Source organism: Coturnix japonica, chromosome 1 (assembly GCF_001577835.2).
Source record: "Coturnix japonica isolate 7356 chromosome 1, Coturnix japonica 2.1, whole genome shotgun sequence".
NCBI classification, from domain to species: Eukaryota; Metazoa; Chordata; class Aves; order Galliformes; family Phasianidae; genus Coturnix; species Coturnix japonica.
In genome coordinates this window covers 12937834-12953756 of record NC_029516.1, presented here as the reverse complement: position 1 = coordinate 12953756, position 15923 = coordinate 12937834, and the positions used below count along the sequence as shown (strand labels likewise).

Genomic DNA, 15923 nt, shown 5'->3' with positions numbered 1-15923 from the left:
CGGTGTATCAGGGAAAGGAGACGCCAGAGCTGCTCATTGGAGCAGAAACATCACGCTCACGTCTGCATCCATTGCCACGTGGCTGGGGAGCACACCTCAGGGCAACAGGTCCCATTTTGGTGCACAAACGAAAGACTCTTTTAAATAATATGACATTAGTTGATAAAGCTCAAAGCCTCAGCTTCGCCAGGATTTCAAATTAATTTCCCTGTCATGTAATCCCTTGCTGAGACTGTTAAAAAGGCAGCAGTAATTCATTGTCTTTCTTCACAACTGGTATGTTTCCATTTAAAGACCAGGGGATCGCAAGCGACTCTGAATAAAGCAGCACCTCCGGGGCTCAATTCTTCATTTTATGTGGATGTCTTTAAAAGCTGCGGAGGTGACGGCTTGTTTAATGGAGATGGCTCTCCAGGCGTGGTGTTCAGTCACATTTCTCCAGCTGACAGCTCTGTTTCAGACTCTGGTGTGCTTCCTGGCTTTAGGACTGCCATGGTTATGTGCTGTCCTACTGGATTCGAGGGATTATTGGGTTTTTTATTGCTTTTTTCACTTCCATAGAAAAGTAATTTGTGCTTCACAGCATAAACTTTAGAAGAATGAAAACATGAAATATTTTTGAGAAGAATGGTTAATGATAAGTGACTAATACATAAATCGGAATGATTATTTCTTACATCGAATTCATTACTCATTTACTTTTCAAAATAACATCTTAAGGAAAAGCAATCAAACAGCAGAAATCAAAATGAGGAAGTTAAATTAGGCCTGCAAGGCGGTAATGGGAAGAAATGAGAAATAATTTCAAGAAGGTTGCTGCTATTTAAACCTAAACTGAAGCAACGCCGATTTTTACCCGAATAAAGATTAAGATTAACCTTTCCACAACTGGACTGAACTGATTTTAAAAGTCCTATGTAATTCAAGTATTTTCATATACCTTCCTAACAAATCTCATTAGCTCTGTAGAGCTCTGGTTATTTCCGACACAGTGGGTGGTTTTTTTTTCTTCCCCATAAACAGTAAGAGTGGCACAAATAACCTCAACATCTATCACTGCTCACATCAGCGACGTCAGACAAGAGAGCAGACGGGTCAGGAAAGCACAAGGGAAGAAAGATGATATTTGGAAGATCTGTCCGTAGGGTTGTTTTATTTCTCATTTTTTCCCCTATTGCCCAGGCCCCTCACATTTCCTAATAAATCCTGTCCTGAAATAAGATGAGAACTTTAATGTCAGTTCAGCTCTGGCAAAGCAGAAGACAAATTGCAACGGCCAAAGCACAGTTTACAACAGAAAACACAATCAAGTTTTTACAGGGATTAGTTTCACTTCATGTCACCAGGAAAAAAATTCTACTTATGTATATTGACTTCAAGCAGGGAAATATTGTCACAAGAGTTAGCGTGGTTTTTGTTTCTCTTGAAAGAGAAGAAAGCTCTTTACAGTCGTATCAAAGGAGGTTTTGCATTTCTCTGTGGATGATACATCTCACTGCTGAAGGTGTCTGAGACAGGAAAACAATTATGCAGACAAGAAACTGGCATCGCCGTCCTCCAAAGAATTCAAAGGATTTAAAACATCTGCACCTCCTTGTTACAGTTATTTATGCAGGCAGGAGCTGAATGGAGTTCGGAATTAACATCTCCCAGGAAAAGTCGTTTCTGTACTTCTGAGAGAAGCAGAGGGAACCAGAAGTGGCACACGTGTGTCAGGGCTTTGTGCATACTGTGGGATTAGGGAGAAAGATGTTAACTAATCAAAGCCATGGGCCAAATGAGGGGAGATGAAGAGAAAACAGTCTCGACTTGTCCACGCAGCAACAGTGGGTTATTCTGAGAGCTTCAAACTGTTGTTCAGTACCAGTGTCCTAAGGGTCAAGTGTGTGTATAACATGGAGTGCCCAAGTTCTGCTATACAGGCCTTCTCTTTCCTGCACATCACTTCTCAGTGATGAAGCGTACATCCTTCTTTCTCTTGTCACCTTGTCTGACAATCAAATACATGGGATTTTGTAAGGAAATGGCCCAAGCAGAAGAATTGATTAGAGTACTAAAAGCACAGAACCCTGTAATAATGGGTCTGCGGGGTAAAGTAATGAAAAATGAAGGAATGAAATAAGTGAGATAATGAATAAAATTCATTCAATGGCAGAAGTACTAAAGAGAAATTTAGGCTAACTACACACAACAATAGTTTGGTGGACAAAGCTCAGGAGTCCATGGAGACCTACAGTAAGGCTCTCTCAAGGGTTCCCACATGTATGACATGAATAAGTTGCACTTATGTAGGCATGGGCTTCAGCCAAAGGCTGGAAAGGAAATGCCACCACATTTGACACTCACAGCAAGAGAAATTTGGACAGTACTGAGGCAGCTGAAAAATTCACAGATGGGACAGAGAAATAATTGTCTTCTCAGATTAAATCATGCTTCTCAAATAATGCTTTCTGCTGAACATTTCTGTCATTTCATTAATAGCCTCTGGCATCTATTTTTTGTTGCTTTTTTTTAAACCATTGTGAAAAGAGCAAAAAGGGAAGCAAAATGTGGAGTAAGAGCTAAGAGAAACAAGCTTTACTGCCACGCTCCTGCCAGCTTTAACAGTGCAGCAGTACCAGCACAGTACTAACTGCTGTACCCTGCTGCAAGGGGACCCGAAAGTCAGCTGTGTAACTACACCTGCAGTATGAGCTGTGCCTGACACATCTGTAGGGACCAACAGGCGACAGGACATAAAGCCAGACAAACCCATGGGTATTTTAGAATATCAGGAAGACAGAAGCCTGTGAAAACAAAGCATTCTTCTAAAGTACAACATATTTAATGCAGCTGAAGCACAAATTAACGAGCGATGCTCTTAAAAATTAATGACGGATAAATGCTGAGATTTTTCCATTACTGCTTGCATGAGTCAGCAGGCACACTGAATGAATCCCTCCCTATTTAGGAACATGACACAACCCACTGGTTGGAAAGCAAGGCTTTCATTTTGTTTACATTTGTTATCTGAACATCTAATTAAAACACACTTCTTTACAGCAAGATAGGAGATGCGTATCTTGCTCTGTGTCACTATTGTACTTGTATGAAAGCCTTGCTTTCAACTCTTTTTAAATCCTTTAAGGCATTACCAGTACAGTACAGCAGGTTGCATACAGTACGTAATGCAGAACTGTACACGAACTTACATTTCTCAGTCCATGTTATTGTTTGTCTGTGCCCACATCATCCCACGTCAGATAAGCAGGTTATGTGTCACGGTCACTGCTCACAACAGTACAGCACATTAAGCACTGTTCCTCTGGTTAATGACACTAATGGAACTGACACTGGCACTATCGTGGCATTTCTGCACCAGTGGGATGGTAGCAGTATTTACTTTAAAAACTTGTACCGCAGTAGAAAAACAAATGCATTCAGTCGAAGCCAGTATTGCTCTCTATGATGAGGGTTTACTGAAGAGAAGGTCAGACCAAAATCACCTCCCATTACTTTTGCATTTGGGCTGCTGAAGTAAAGGTCACACATTCTCTGAAGAGCTGGAAGATCCATATATACAACATGTCCTCACTACAGACACTAAAAACTTGATAGAATTCCAATTCTCCACCAGCACACTTCCATATTTTCAACTATTTTCTGCTTCCAGAACTGAGGTGTTCCATTAATTGACTTGCACTCCGGAGGAGACTTTAGATAACACAGGGAACCTCCTTTCTAGTCAGGCACATATTTAAACTTCCTAATGATGTATGCAAGAATACCAGCCCAGACATCTACTTACCTTTGGTTAGCCATTCTCTCAGACATTTCATTAAAAATACTAAGCAGCGTTTTGCTTTGTTCCCTCCCTGTCACAAGATTCCAAAACCACAACTTGTTTTGGAGTAGCTCACTTAAAATTACACAAACTGCAGTAGAATTAGATTTTTAACACTGTTCTCTTTCAGAGTTCAGTCCACCCAATTTACAAAACCAGAACTGTACACAGTTTAAGATCACTGTAAAGTTCTGTCCAGGTGCAGCAGTCCCAGCCCTAGGACAAAGGTGAAGAATTAGGAGGAATTAACAGTGGCACAGCCAGCTGAGGGACACCTACTTGTACGGCACAGAATACCCTGCTTAATGCTGTCTCTCTGCTGTCACAGATACTGATATGCCTTACAAAGTATTCTCAATCTAAACAAGAAACAAAGGAAATCAGTCTTCCTGACTGCAGCTAGCTGAAGCTCTTCAGTGTGGCTTCACGGCTGTTTGCATCCTAGTTCTAATCCTACAGATAGCACTCATTTTTAGAGCTAAAATAACCCAGAAATGCATTATGATTCAGTAAATTATATTAATGCAATACCCAGGAGCACAGACCTTGGAAGTCTAAGGCACCGATGCTCATTTCAGAGGGCAAAAAATGCCACTTCATCCATTTACAGTTAAATATTCACTTTACCTGAAATTTGTGGAAATGGAGACTTGTCTTCTTTCCGGAGGTCCCCATGACAAACAGAAAGTCCGGAGTCAGCACAAAAGGAACTCTTTCCTTATTAATTCCAAGGAAGCTCTTATAATTCCCAAGAATATGGCCAAAATCAATATGAAAAAGGTTACCTTTATAAAAACAAGCCACAGTTAGGTTCAAATGCAATAAACTGCCAAGAACAATCATATGCATTTCACTGTATTTCCGAAAGCATTTGTAGGTCTACCCTATGACTGCAGTTCATCAGAAAAGACTATTAAAAGACTATTTTCTCTCTCTCTCTCTCTCTCTCTTTTTTTTTTAAATACATAATTGTGTTCTCTAAGTTAAATTATTTTTTGTCTTTGGCAGTTGTTAAAACCAGGTAGGCCCGTTATGTTTCCTAAACATACACTCACAGCTTTTCAAACATGAAGCGATGTGCTTCTGATCCATAACAATCAGATCTCAGCACATCACTACATGGAAAAGGTTTGTCAATTACGGTGCAAATTCTCAGCAACTCTGGAACTAGAACATGCTTCTCCCTCACATACCTGCTTTACTGGTTTATATATCTTCCTGCAGTGTACAGAATAAGTTTCACACACTACAGATAACTCTGAGATTACAGTATGGTATCAGGGTATCACAACCTATCCCAGTGTTGATGTATTCTGCAGACCTCTCAATCACCTCCTTCTCCCTTCTGTTGTTCCAGACAGCTCCTGTTAAACTCTGGCTAATCTGCTCCTGACTACAAACAAATAACATTTCCTTTACTGTTCCCTTTTCTACTGACTTATCATGCACTTTCTGCTAGTACACAATATGTATAGTACTGTTATTAATATATTCATTTTGAAATTAAAGCATTTATTTGTCTTCTTTTCCACAAGGATTTCTGGTGAATTTTTTTTAATTGTAGTCTTCAATGAGTTCATTTCTGCCTTTAGGGTACTTTCTCTCTCCAGCCTTCAGCTGGTAAAACTTTAACCGCAATATGATTAATATTAAATATATGATCTTCTGACTAAAACCAGAAGTATTTTCTCTCTCTTTGCATTATGTAAAGGCTAATTAGGAAATAACATGCTCATGAAACTGGAATTCCTTAGGCCAGATAGAATGCCTTCACATGTGCAGCTCAATCTGGGGTCCTTCCTGGGATGTCCATAAAGAAGTAATGGCAAAGTTTGTAATACAAAAAACTTCAGGTTATTTCAGGAGGCGTGTAGCCATTTATTGAGAGGTTTGTGTGCAAAAGGGCAATACAATGCTCCTGTAACACATCTGCACAGCCAAATTCTACAGAGAAATCTGATTTATCACAGACTGGTCCTGAAAGATTTCAATGGACTATTCACAGCCGACCTGGTTGCACTGACCCACTAAGTCACTTGTGCATGTTCCAGACAACATCCTCCTGAAGAAAATGGATAGATTGAACAGTAGTGTAGTAGACAGCAGTACGCTACACACAGACCAGCAACCTTTTAGAAACACATCTGGTGCTCAGCCAACCACATACAGCCAACCTCACAGGTTAGTTGAGCTATAAAAGCTTGAGGCAGCTCTCATCACACAGCCCAAAAGGGCTGCCCAGCAAAGGAGTTCCTCATATCCAATCTAAACCTCCTCTGGTACAACTCGTGGCCATTTCCTCGGGTCCTGTTTGTTGCCAAACTCCTCCTCATCACAACCTCCCTCCAGGAAGTTGAAGAGTGCAATGAGGTCTCCCTTGAGCCTCCTCTTCTCCAGATTAAACAATCCCAGCTCCCTCAGTCACTCCTCATAAGATGTGTGCTCCAGACACCTCACCAGTTTCATTGCCCTTCTCTGGACACATTCCAGGGTCTCCATGCCTTTCTTGTAGTGAGGTCATAGAGATAAGGGTGTGGTGCAGGACCATGTAAAAGGGCTTGCACAAGTCAAGGCAGACACCATCAACTGCCCTTCCTCTGTCCACTGATGCTATCACTCCACCAAATAAACATCTAGATCTTATATGAAGACTCAAAAAGGGTAACGGTAAGTTTCAATATCATAGAAGCATCTGAATTTGAAAGCAATGGTGACAGAACAGGATTCTTTACCTTCATTCACTGTTTTATGCATTACTTATTAGATTAAAACATAAACCTAGTGAGGTATAGATAATCCTTGCTTCTATGCAATCCCCCACCCCAAAAATCATACTTACCTGTTTCTGTGATCATAATGTTATCATTGTGTCTGTCTCCTATTCCAAGAACAAAGGTTGCCACACAGTAGCCAGCACAGGAATAAACAAACCTTTCCACAGCTGCCTGAAACTAAAAATAATTTTATAGATGTTAAATGTTTCAGTGTTAGAAACGTTCCTTCAGTCATTCCCAGACTAATATGCCTTTCTGTTGATGTGTATTGAGCAAAAGTCAAACAAACTGTCTTATAAAGTACACCGTTACACAGCAGAGATAAAGATCACAGCCCTGCACTGTACTCGCTATGCTGTGGGAACTGGCTGTACTCCCTAGGTCAAATAAAATTAGCACATAGTAGTCCACACTTTCTGTGAAAATAAAACTCAAACAGGTCACTGAACCTGTGAGTTATGAGTACCCAAATCTGTACTTCAGTCCTCTAAAACCACAGTGCCTCTCAGTGTTCTTAGGATGCCCTTTCAATCTGTTCCTCATGTATCGCTTCTAAATACCACTGACAAAGGAGTCACTTCTAAAGCATCTTGTAACTCAGAAGCCCGGCTGCCAGCTGGATGCAGAAGGCTCTTTCACAGACATTCACAGCTGAGTACAGCAAAATGAATGGATTTTTCAAAGTCGTAAGTAACACAACTCTAAACACAACTGTGGACCCTATGCTTCTCAATTACTGGGGTGCATCTGAAAACTCTGTGCCCTGGTTTTGGCTAGGATGAGAATAATGTTGATAACACACAGATGTTTTAGTTGTTGCTGAGCAGTGCTTATAGTAAGTCAAGGACTTTTTGACTTCTCACACTGCTCTATCAGTAAGGAGCCCAACAAGGAGCTGAGTGGGAACAGAAGCAGGACAGGTGACCCAGACTGGCCACAGAAATGCTCCATCCCATATGGCATTGTACTTAACCCTAAAGCCAGGGGAGTTAACTTGAGAGGGCTTTTATTGTTTGGGAACTGGCTGGGCATCACTCAGCTGGTGGTGAGCAATAGCACTGTACATCTCTTGTTTTGTGTAGTCTTACCTTTTTTGATGTTTTTTTTTTTTTCTTTTCTTTTTTTTCTCCTTTTTTTTCCTATTAAACAGTCTTTATTTCAACCCATGTGTTTTACATCCCTCCCCTCCATCCCACTTTAGGGGAGGAGAACTCAAAGAACTCACCTTCTCCTCAATGACACACCTGTCCTTGAGCCACTGGTTCAGTATTTCATCCTTAAATGCGCCAGTGTTGCCAACTGTACTTTGCTGAATTTTGGCAATCGTTGTAGCATCTTTCACAATTTCAATCATTCCTAGCAGAAAACAGAGGAGAAATTAGCATTTATACTGTTTATATCAAAGCATATAAAATACACAAAATAATATTTTAAACTCTGCTCTTTAAACCTTTTGTATAATTCCAATAGCTTGTGAGCATCCATTTATTTTACAAGCAACACTGGCTGTTGCCCATTCCCAGCTGAAGCCAGCCAGAGCATTTAACAACACTACTGTGGAAATACAACCTCTGAAAACCACCACCAAATCGAATAGCGCTGCACTTCGGTTTGTGTTTGTTGGACTGTTATTTGTCTCTTGGGAGTGAGCCCCAGATCACATTCCAGCTGTTGGAAAGGTTTCTCCTGCCTGTGCTCACAAATCTCCCTCTGCTGGTGAACAGCTTCCTGACTCTGGGGGAGCAGAGCTGTTACAGGAGACATCTTCTGCTTCTCACTGTATTTTCAAGTTCTCCCAGCATAGCTGTGTAGTTTAGCAGTGTGAAAAGTCTACAGATTTTAAAGCAGATGCTCATGACAACCATTTACTGATCATTCTCTGCTGCAGAGCTAAAACAGCAGAACAAAACCTAGACAGAATGTTGTACAGTTTATTCTGCCTAAGCAAATATTCCAGCTATGTGCTGGAACAGCGTTCCTCTCCCAGCAGATCCTTCTGATCCTTCTAAACAGATACACTCCTCAGTAGGTACGGTTAGTCCTAGAGGAGGCTTCAGTAACTGGGACAGATCTCAACTAAACTGCATTCCTCTGAGCAGAAAGCAGCAAAAGCACAGAGCTGTTGGGATCTGCAGGACTGAGGCAGGTAACTTTTACGTCATGTGCCAACTCGAGCTATTTAAATTTAGCAGTGACCCAGCACAGTAAGTAGTGAAAACTGCCTCATAATGCCGCAAACATATGGCCATGCCAATGGGAGAGATAGTAAGGTATGACTGTTCACCCATGATACACTGCAAGTTCCTCCTCCTGAGGTCTATTTGGCAGCAGCAGTGGATGTCTCCAGAATGTGGAACACCCTACCATGGTGCTGGGATGATGCTGAATTCTAACATCTCCTTGCCCAGTGCATATACAGACATAAACAATTATTTCCTTCAGATCACAAAATGGGGAACCCATTAAGAATTTAAGAAAGAATACTGAAGCCTGTAAGTTGAATACAAGAGCACTGTGGTCACTGGCAGAAAAGGACTAAAATGTTGGAGATCACAGGAGATAAGTGACAGCATTTATACTGCAATGATTTTATCAATCCATGCAGTTCCTATTGTACTGCCAGCTACACAGATGACAGGAGATAACAAACGTGCTAATTTTTACACACGTTCAAGATCTGAGTAAATGGCAGAGCAGTACTTGCCAGCCTGTCTCCCTGATGAATGGTTTATGTCAGCCAAAGCATTCTTTTCAGCATGAAAGCTTAATTTGGGTGCAGACATTTTTTCTGCAGCGAGGAGGCTTTCCTCCAGCCAGCTGTGCGACAACAGGTCAGCAGAATTAACTGTGACTGTCAATTCCGTATCATCTGAATACTGGGAAAATGGACAATATGGATGTGCTAGGGTGCATAATACAGGCAAACCCAACACAGCGAGTCATGGAGCTGTCGGGGTTACACATTAAAACACATCTTGAGGAAGTCACTTGCTTTCATCACTTTTTCATATCAAATATTGTTATTAAAGAGAAACTTACAGCTGGGTCCAAACACTTTGATTAGCAAAGGAAGGACAATCACTTAAGCTAGTCTAGCAGTATGAAGACATCCATCAGAACGGCAGAAACAAAAGGCAGAGAAACCGATGCTGGTTTCAGGACTGCAGAGCATACTGAATACTTCTCCTTTACTGTAACTATGATGTTTTGAATTTCTAATTACAGTAAGTGTGACCTCATACCTATTTTATTCCCTGTAGAAATACAGCCATATGGTAGCAAGCAGAGGTCCAAGGATTCAGCTTCCCAAATGGATTCCATAATTCGAAGAATCTAGTAAAAACAAAGAGGAATGCACAAAGTTATTACAAATTCACAGAAATGAAGAATCACAGAATGGGTTGGGTTGGGAGAGACTTTAAAGATCATTGAGTTTCAATCCTCTGCCATGAGCAGAGACACCTTTCACTACATCATGCTACCCAGAGCCCCACCAAACCTGGTCTCTGCAGAGTAAGCACATCCACAGCTTCACTGGCACCTGAGGGTGCCTTCATTATTTTAAACACAAAGATTTCTTCCCAGCACCTAACCTGTGTTGTTCAGACATTATTTATTACTCAGACAAATAACACTGCCCAGAATTCTGACATGAGACTAAACTTATTTGTCTATTTTGTGGCACAGAACACAGAAAGTGTGCAGCCATTCAAGATTATCAGTTATATAATCAGGGCTTTTATTTCCTAACCTGTCCTGTGACTGGGCAATCTCTCCTGCTTACAAGATATTAATGAAGTGTCTTCTATGATTTCTACATGATCTGAGATTGAACATATTAATGAGTACACCCATTTTCCACCATAAATATCCCTGCAAACGCTAACAGCCCTATTTGTCAGAGTAACCACTGAAATATTACTACAGCAATCTATCATTTTTTTTTCCATTTGTAACTTCACTTACCACATAGATCAACAAAAAAACCCCACCTTCATCAGAAAAAAAAGCCATCTCGCATTAAATAACAGATTTCTTCTCTAGAAAACCAAAATATTAAGTTTGTGTGGAATATGACAGGAAAAAAGGTAATAGTAACCTAAAACACAGCACTGCAAAAAAGAAGATCCTATTTTGCTATCAGCTTGTCATACGGCTTAAAAATGAAAGCCTCCTATTCTATGTGGACAGCATGTACTCCTCTGAAAAGTAAAACAATTTAGAAATATTTACATATTCAATTTATTCCTACAATACAGCATTTAAGCTGGCTTACCTGTAAAATAAGCATGTCCTGACGGAGGTCATCTCCATGTTTAAAGATGATGCCAATGGTTTCATTTGATAGAGCGGTCGGATCTGCACATTTAAACTCAAGCCAGAGGGGCTTTTTCTTGGATGCCATTACTTTACATTTTTCTATCTGTGAAAGACACGTGTATCGTTAGGCAATGTGCTCCAACACCAGCGCACCAACCTTTTTATATACATCAGCTGGAGAGCAGTTTACCAACTTCTAACCAGTTAGACCACAAGAAACACACTGAAAACACATGCAAAGTATGGCGTTCCATTGCCAGAGTAAACCTCACTGAATCTGCAAAGTTTTTAACACTGCCCATGATGAAGGGAAACATAAGCCTTGACTCTCTGCAACTGATTTTAACTTGTAAATCTGCTTCAGACAGAAAGAACTTTTAAGCCAGGACAAAAGCCAAGAGCTTCTGAAATAACTGGAAAACACTCCCCAGAGCATTCCGAGATGTGTTGCAAAACAGGAAAGTAACAGTTGTCCAATGCAATTTGCCATCTTGTCTACACTGTGAATTTTAGAGACCTCCGTTATTACAGACTACTTGATTTTACTCAATTTCCTTAGAAAATTGTGCAGCCAGACCCATGTGGAAAATGGCATTTGTGAAAGTAATTTAACAACACAGTAATTCATAAAATAACAGAATAAGCACTCATTTAGTTTTACTAATTTTTCAATCTTGAAAAGTTCAGCAATGAAACTATGCAAACTGTATTATTCTCAACTAATTATGTTTCGTACAAATGTGGCACAAAATACTTCCTATTCTGGAATAATTATGTACAGTAAAACCACCTAAAATAATAAAAGCATTTACACACCAGTGTTTGAGAGCTGACAGATGTGATGGTGTCAGGAAAGAGTATTTCAGAATATCCATGTTTCACAGACTGAGGTTCTGAACTTTGAGTTTAAAAGAAACCAGTTTTTATCGCTATTTCTATTAAAAGGGGAAAAAAACTGTTGAGTTTTTGAACTTACTTGAAACACCAGTTTTGCTACTAATATCTGGTTTAGACTATCCCAATTTCAAGCTGTGAGGATTTTAAGCTTATGGACAAGTAACACTTATTAGAACGAACCAGTTGCTTCGTGTACCAAAGAAGGGCCTGGAAGGGCTGTGCACTTCCTAAGTAAAGGAAAACTAGAAAAGCCTCAAAGGCATTTTATTTTTAATTTTTTTGTTTGTTTGTTTGTTTTTGGTTTTTTTTTGTCAAAAAGTTAACAAAATAAAATTTAAAAGCTGAACATGTATAAACCTACAAAAAATCATAATTATTTAAATTAAGTTTCTGAATTTATCAGAAATGTTGTATTTCTGAGTAAATATTGTTTCGATTGACTTCTGCACAGACAGTACCTCTACGGTCCTCAGCTGTGAGGCGTTCATCTCTTTCAATTTGAGGCAGACCGGCCTACAGGCTGTCTATGAAGGCATGGGCTTATTTAACAGAAATACGGGCAGATTTGGAAAGCAATTATCAGTCACTTAGATGAGCACCCTACTGACTGGCAGTTCCTTAAGCTGGACAGTTCATCTGTTCTTAGCTAAGAGAAAAATCAAAGGATTCCTTTCTTGTAGGCTGCATATCAGGTGTATCCTAAAATATTTGTGTTTTTACCCAAATTCTAGTAAAGTTCTATATTAATATATTTTTTAATAAAAGCAACACGGTCAGCAGAGATACAGAAAAAATCAGAAATAGGTGAGCGTTTGCATTAGTAAGATCAAGGTCTCAAATAAACCTTAAGGACATGTGAAGGTCAGACACATCTTTCAGGTAAGACAAGAAAAGTAGGAAGACACATCTCAAAAAAAGTAGGAAGAACATCTGAAAACCTCTGAAGTCTGCTGAAAGTTTTATATAGGGATTCCATATAAACAGAAGTCAGCCACCCGTTAAGTTCTCAATTTAACTGACAGTGATTAGAATTTTTTAAGAGGTTTGTTTGTTTGTTTGTTTTGTTGTATGGTGGCATGTAATCACACTTAGAGAAATGCTATTGGTTTCAGAAGAAACCTTTTTTGACACCATTAGATGTTACCACATTCACAGTGAAATAAGATCTCTGGATGTTTTTACCAAAGGAAACATACTTGCAGATAGAATCTTTTTCTATTCCAAAAGCATGAGTAGAAACTCAAACTGTACTTACCACCAAGGCTCCTGCTCTTAGCCCAGGATCATACGGGACTCTAAAACTTTCTGGAAGTTTGCTGCCCTGTAGTTTTTCAAGTTTTTGTCTAAGCTGCACAATAACTGCAAATGCAAGAAAACACACTAAAATCAAAAGTTGGAAGCATTATAGCTAATAGAACTCATTAACTTGTGATTTAGCTAAAAACAAATCCTCTATTTAACTACTTTTAAAACTGCTTTCTTTAAAGACACTTTGTTTTGAGGAAAGGAGGAAAGCTCTTTGACATCATGATTAATGAGTTGTTTCAGATCCCAAAAGTCTTCAAGCACCTCCCAACTCATGGTCCCTCTACACAATGTCAAAACCACACAGTGCTTGATATTCCTCTGAAGACTCCATCTTCAGGGTTGAAGAGATTACATCAAAAACTCAACTTTCATTAAAAAAAAAAAAGACACAATAGAGAATGTATATATATACATTTATGTATTTCCCTTATTACTGACAAAGAAACACTCAAATATCTCCCTCAAAGGCTGAGAAGGAAGGGGAAGTTGACAGTACCTTGCATTTACTAATACTATTTTCACCTATCTATCTAACTGCTCCTACAGCCAGATTCACGGCTTCTGAATTCATGCAGCGCTGTAGAGTGTAGTCATAAGGAATTCAAACACAGATACGCTGAATTTCTTATTTAAGTTTTTTTGTTGCAGCTTTGTAAATCTCATATTACAGTAAGAAGAAAAGACACAAAAAAAATAAGAGAATAGAAATGATATGGAAGAAAAAGAAGCAATAAACTAAAAAAGAAAGTGTAGAAAATAAACTTTTAAAAAGTCAAGAAGCTTAGGATACCTATAGAAAAAGTCACATCCTCAGCAATCTGAGAAGAAATTAAACTGCATCTATCATTTGTGGGACAGTCTGAATGGAAGCCTTATTCAGTGGAAATGTCAATTACATAAAAACTAACTGCTCTGCTGTAGATTAAATACAGACGCTCATCCATTTCAAAATCTGGTGGGTGCTAAAGTGAATGCTTTCTCCTGAAACTTTTCTTCTACTCCACATATTCTTCAAATATGATTTGTTAAGGAAACCACTGCTGTTACAGACAAATACACCTGAAAGTTCCTAAGTTCCTTCGAGAAACATGGGGATCTGAGCAGATCTGTTTAGATTATATAGCACTTTTAGATAGATCTAAAATGCTGTTTAGAAAAAATGCTGTATAGGCATTCATTGAGTCCTGAAATCCACACTACATGGTAATATAACCGATAGCATATCATATATCAAAATACAAATGCATATTCCCTTTACACTTTATGCAATCACAAATAAACTTATTTTTCATCTGATACAAACAATTTTAATTAAAAGGCAGTACCCAATGCTCTGTATTTATACCTTGTTTTTGATATGAAAACCTCCAGCCCTGAAAAATACCCTGAGCTGGTAAGCACAGTGTCAGCTCCTCAGTGGATTCCTTGCTTCCCAAGACAAGGTCTGTAAAAGCAGCTGCATCTCAAATACCACATCAGTCACTTCCCAGTAACCAGAACAGGAATGACTTTTGAAGCAAGGACTCTGTGGCCTAGAACACTGGTCTGACTGTGTAGGAAGAACTGGTATGTCTCTCTCCCAAATTTTATAGCTTTTAGAATTTATTATTGCCATGTCTCTTGCACCTAGTGCCAAATCTGAGCAACTAACAGGAATCCTAATAAAAATGCTTTTAAGGGAGCCACTTGAAAAAAATAATAATGATAAAAAAGGCAGGAAAATACAGAGGTAAGCAGACATTGCATAACCTTAGTGTGGGGCCAAAGCAGTGCTTACAGGAACTGAAAATAACAGTGTCACATCCGTGTCTCACAGGACTGCTATTCATTGTGCTGCACAGCACCAAAGACGTGCCCCTGTATGCTCAGGGCTGATCCACCAGCTACTTGTGGTCTAGCAGACACTGCCCTGAACTCCTCCCCACTGCCCTTGCAGTTGTGCAGGTGTTGGGGTAAGGCTGTGTTTCTTGGTGAGTGCCGTTTTTTGCCCTGTATTTCCAATTAATACTTGTGTCCTGGGCTGCTTCTGTTTTTCAGTGCAGGAATTCAGCTAAGAATTATGCACAAAATTCTAACTTTCCAGCTGCATGGCATGAGGTTTAAGAAGATAAATCAAGGAATGGAAATATGTCTGTAATATATCCATGATTTTTAAATAACCTACACAATCTGATGCCTAGATTTCACAGCTAAATGGAAAAGAACAATACTAATACAAAGAAATGTCTGTTAAAAAGTACCTTGAGAAGTGACATCATATTTTTCTGCAGAAACTGATTTTATCTCCATTGTGACTTTATGCAACAATTCAATGACTTGAACCTGTTTCATGAAATCCTGCAGCATCGCTTTTCCACAGCCCCTAAGATAGGCTTCAAGGATCACAGCGAACCTCTGTTGGTAGTGCATAGACTGGGCAATCTCACTTCTTAAAAACCAAAACAAGAAGTGACCGATTCTTTTGTTCTGATGGTGAAGAAAGACATTACAATTAGCACACATGGCAATTCCTTGAGATAATACTATTAGTAACTTGGCATGAATAGGCTGTATTTAAATACTTACTCTTAAACCCCGTTTCAGCAGAAATCTGGCCAATGCACTGTCATGATACGGCTCAAATTTCACAGCCTGAGCAATACAAAGAAGACATGTTAGTAACATACGTAAGGTCCTCTTACACTTACACTTCACAGATCACATGTACACAACACAATGCTGTAAGAAAGAGCATAACAAAACAGCTTGTTTGAGGAAACGAAGTTGAAAAAACATAGCAATACTTCTATGCTGGATTCAGC

The 15923-nt window shown here is 39.4% G+C and overlaps 1 protein-coding gene across 4 annotated transcripts in view; it reads right to left on the bottom strand.

The window, feature by feature from the left end:
* PIK3CG (phosphatidylinositol-4,5-bisphosphate 3-kinase catalytic subunit gamma) overlaps window positions 1-15923 on the bottom strand; it is a 34139-nt gene that overhangs the window by 9170 nt on the left and 9046 nt on the right. For 2 of the 4 annotated variants that reach the window (XM_032442424.1, XM_032442428.1), the window contains exons 3-10: window positions 15688-15753; window positions 15363-15588; window positions 13070-13173; window positions 10874-11020; window positions 9840-9930; window positions 7823-7953; window positions 6663-6774; window positions 4451-4608 (exon numbers count right to left, since the gene is read on the bottom strand). In XM_032442424.1, coding sequence (XP_032298315.1) covers window positions 4451-4608; window positions 6663-6774; window positions 7823-7953; window positions 9840-9930; window positions 10874-11020; window positions 13070-13173; window positions 15363-15588; window positions 15688-15753 — 1035 coding nt within the window. Of the gene's footprint in view, window positions 1-516; window positions 1730-1752; window positions 1991-4450; window positions 4609-6662; window positions 6775-7822; window positions 7954-9839; window positions 9931-10873; window positions 11021-13069; window positions 13174-15362; window positions 15589-15687; window positions 15754-15923 lie in introns of those variants that run through there. The other 2 variants (XM_015850046.2, XM_015850333.2) reach the window with 2 other exon arrangements.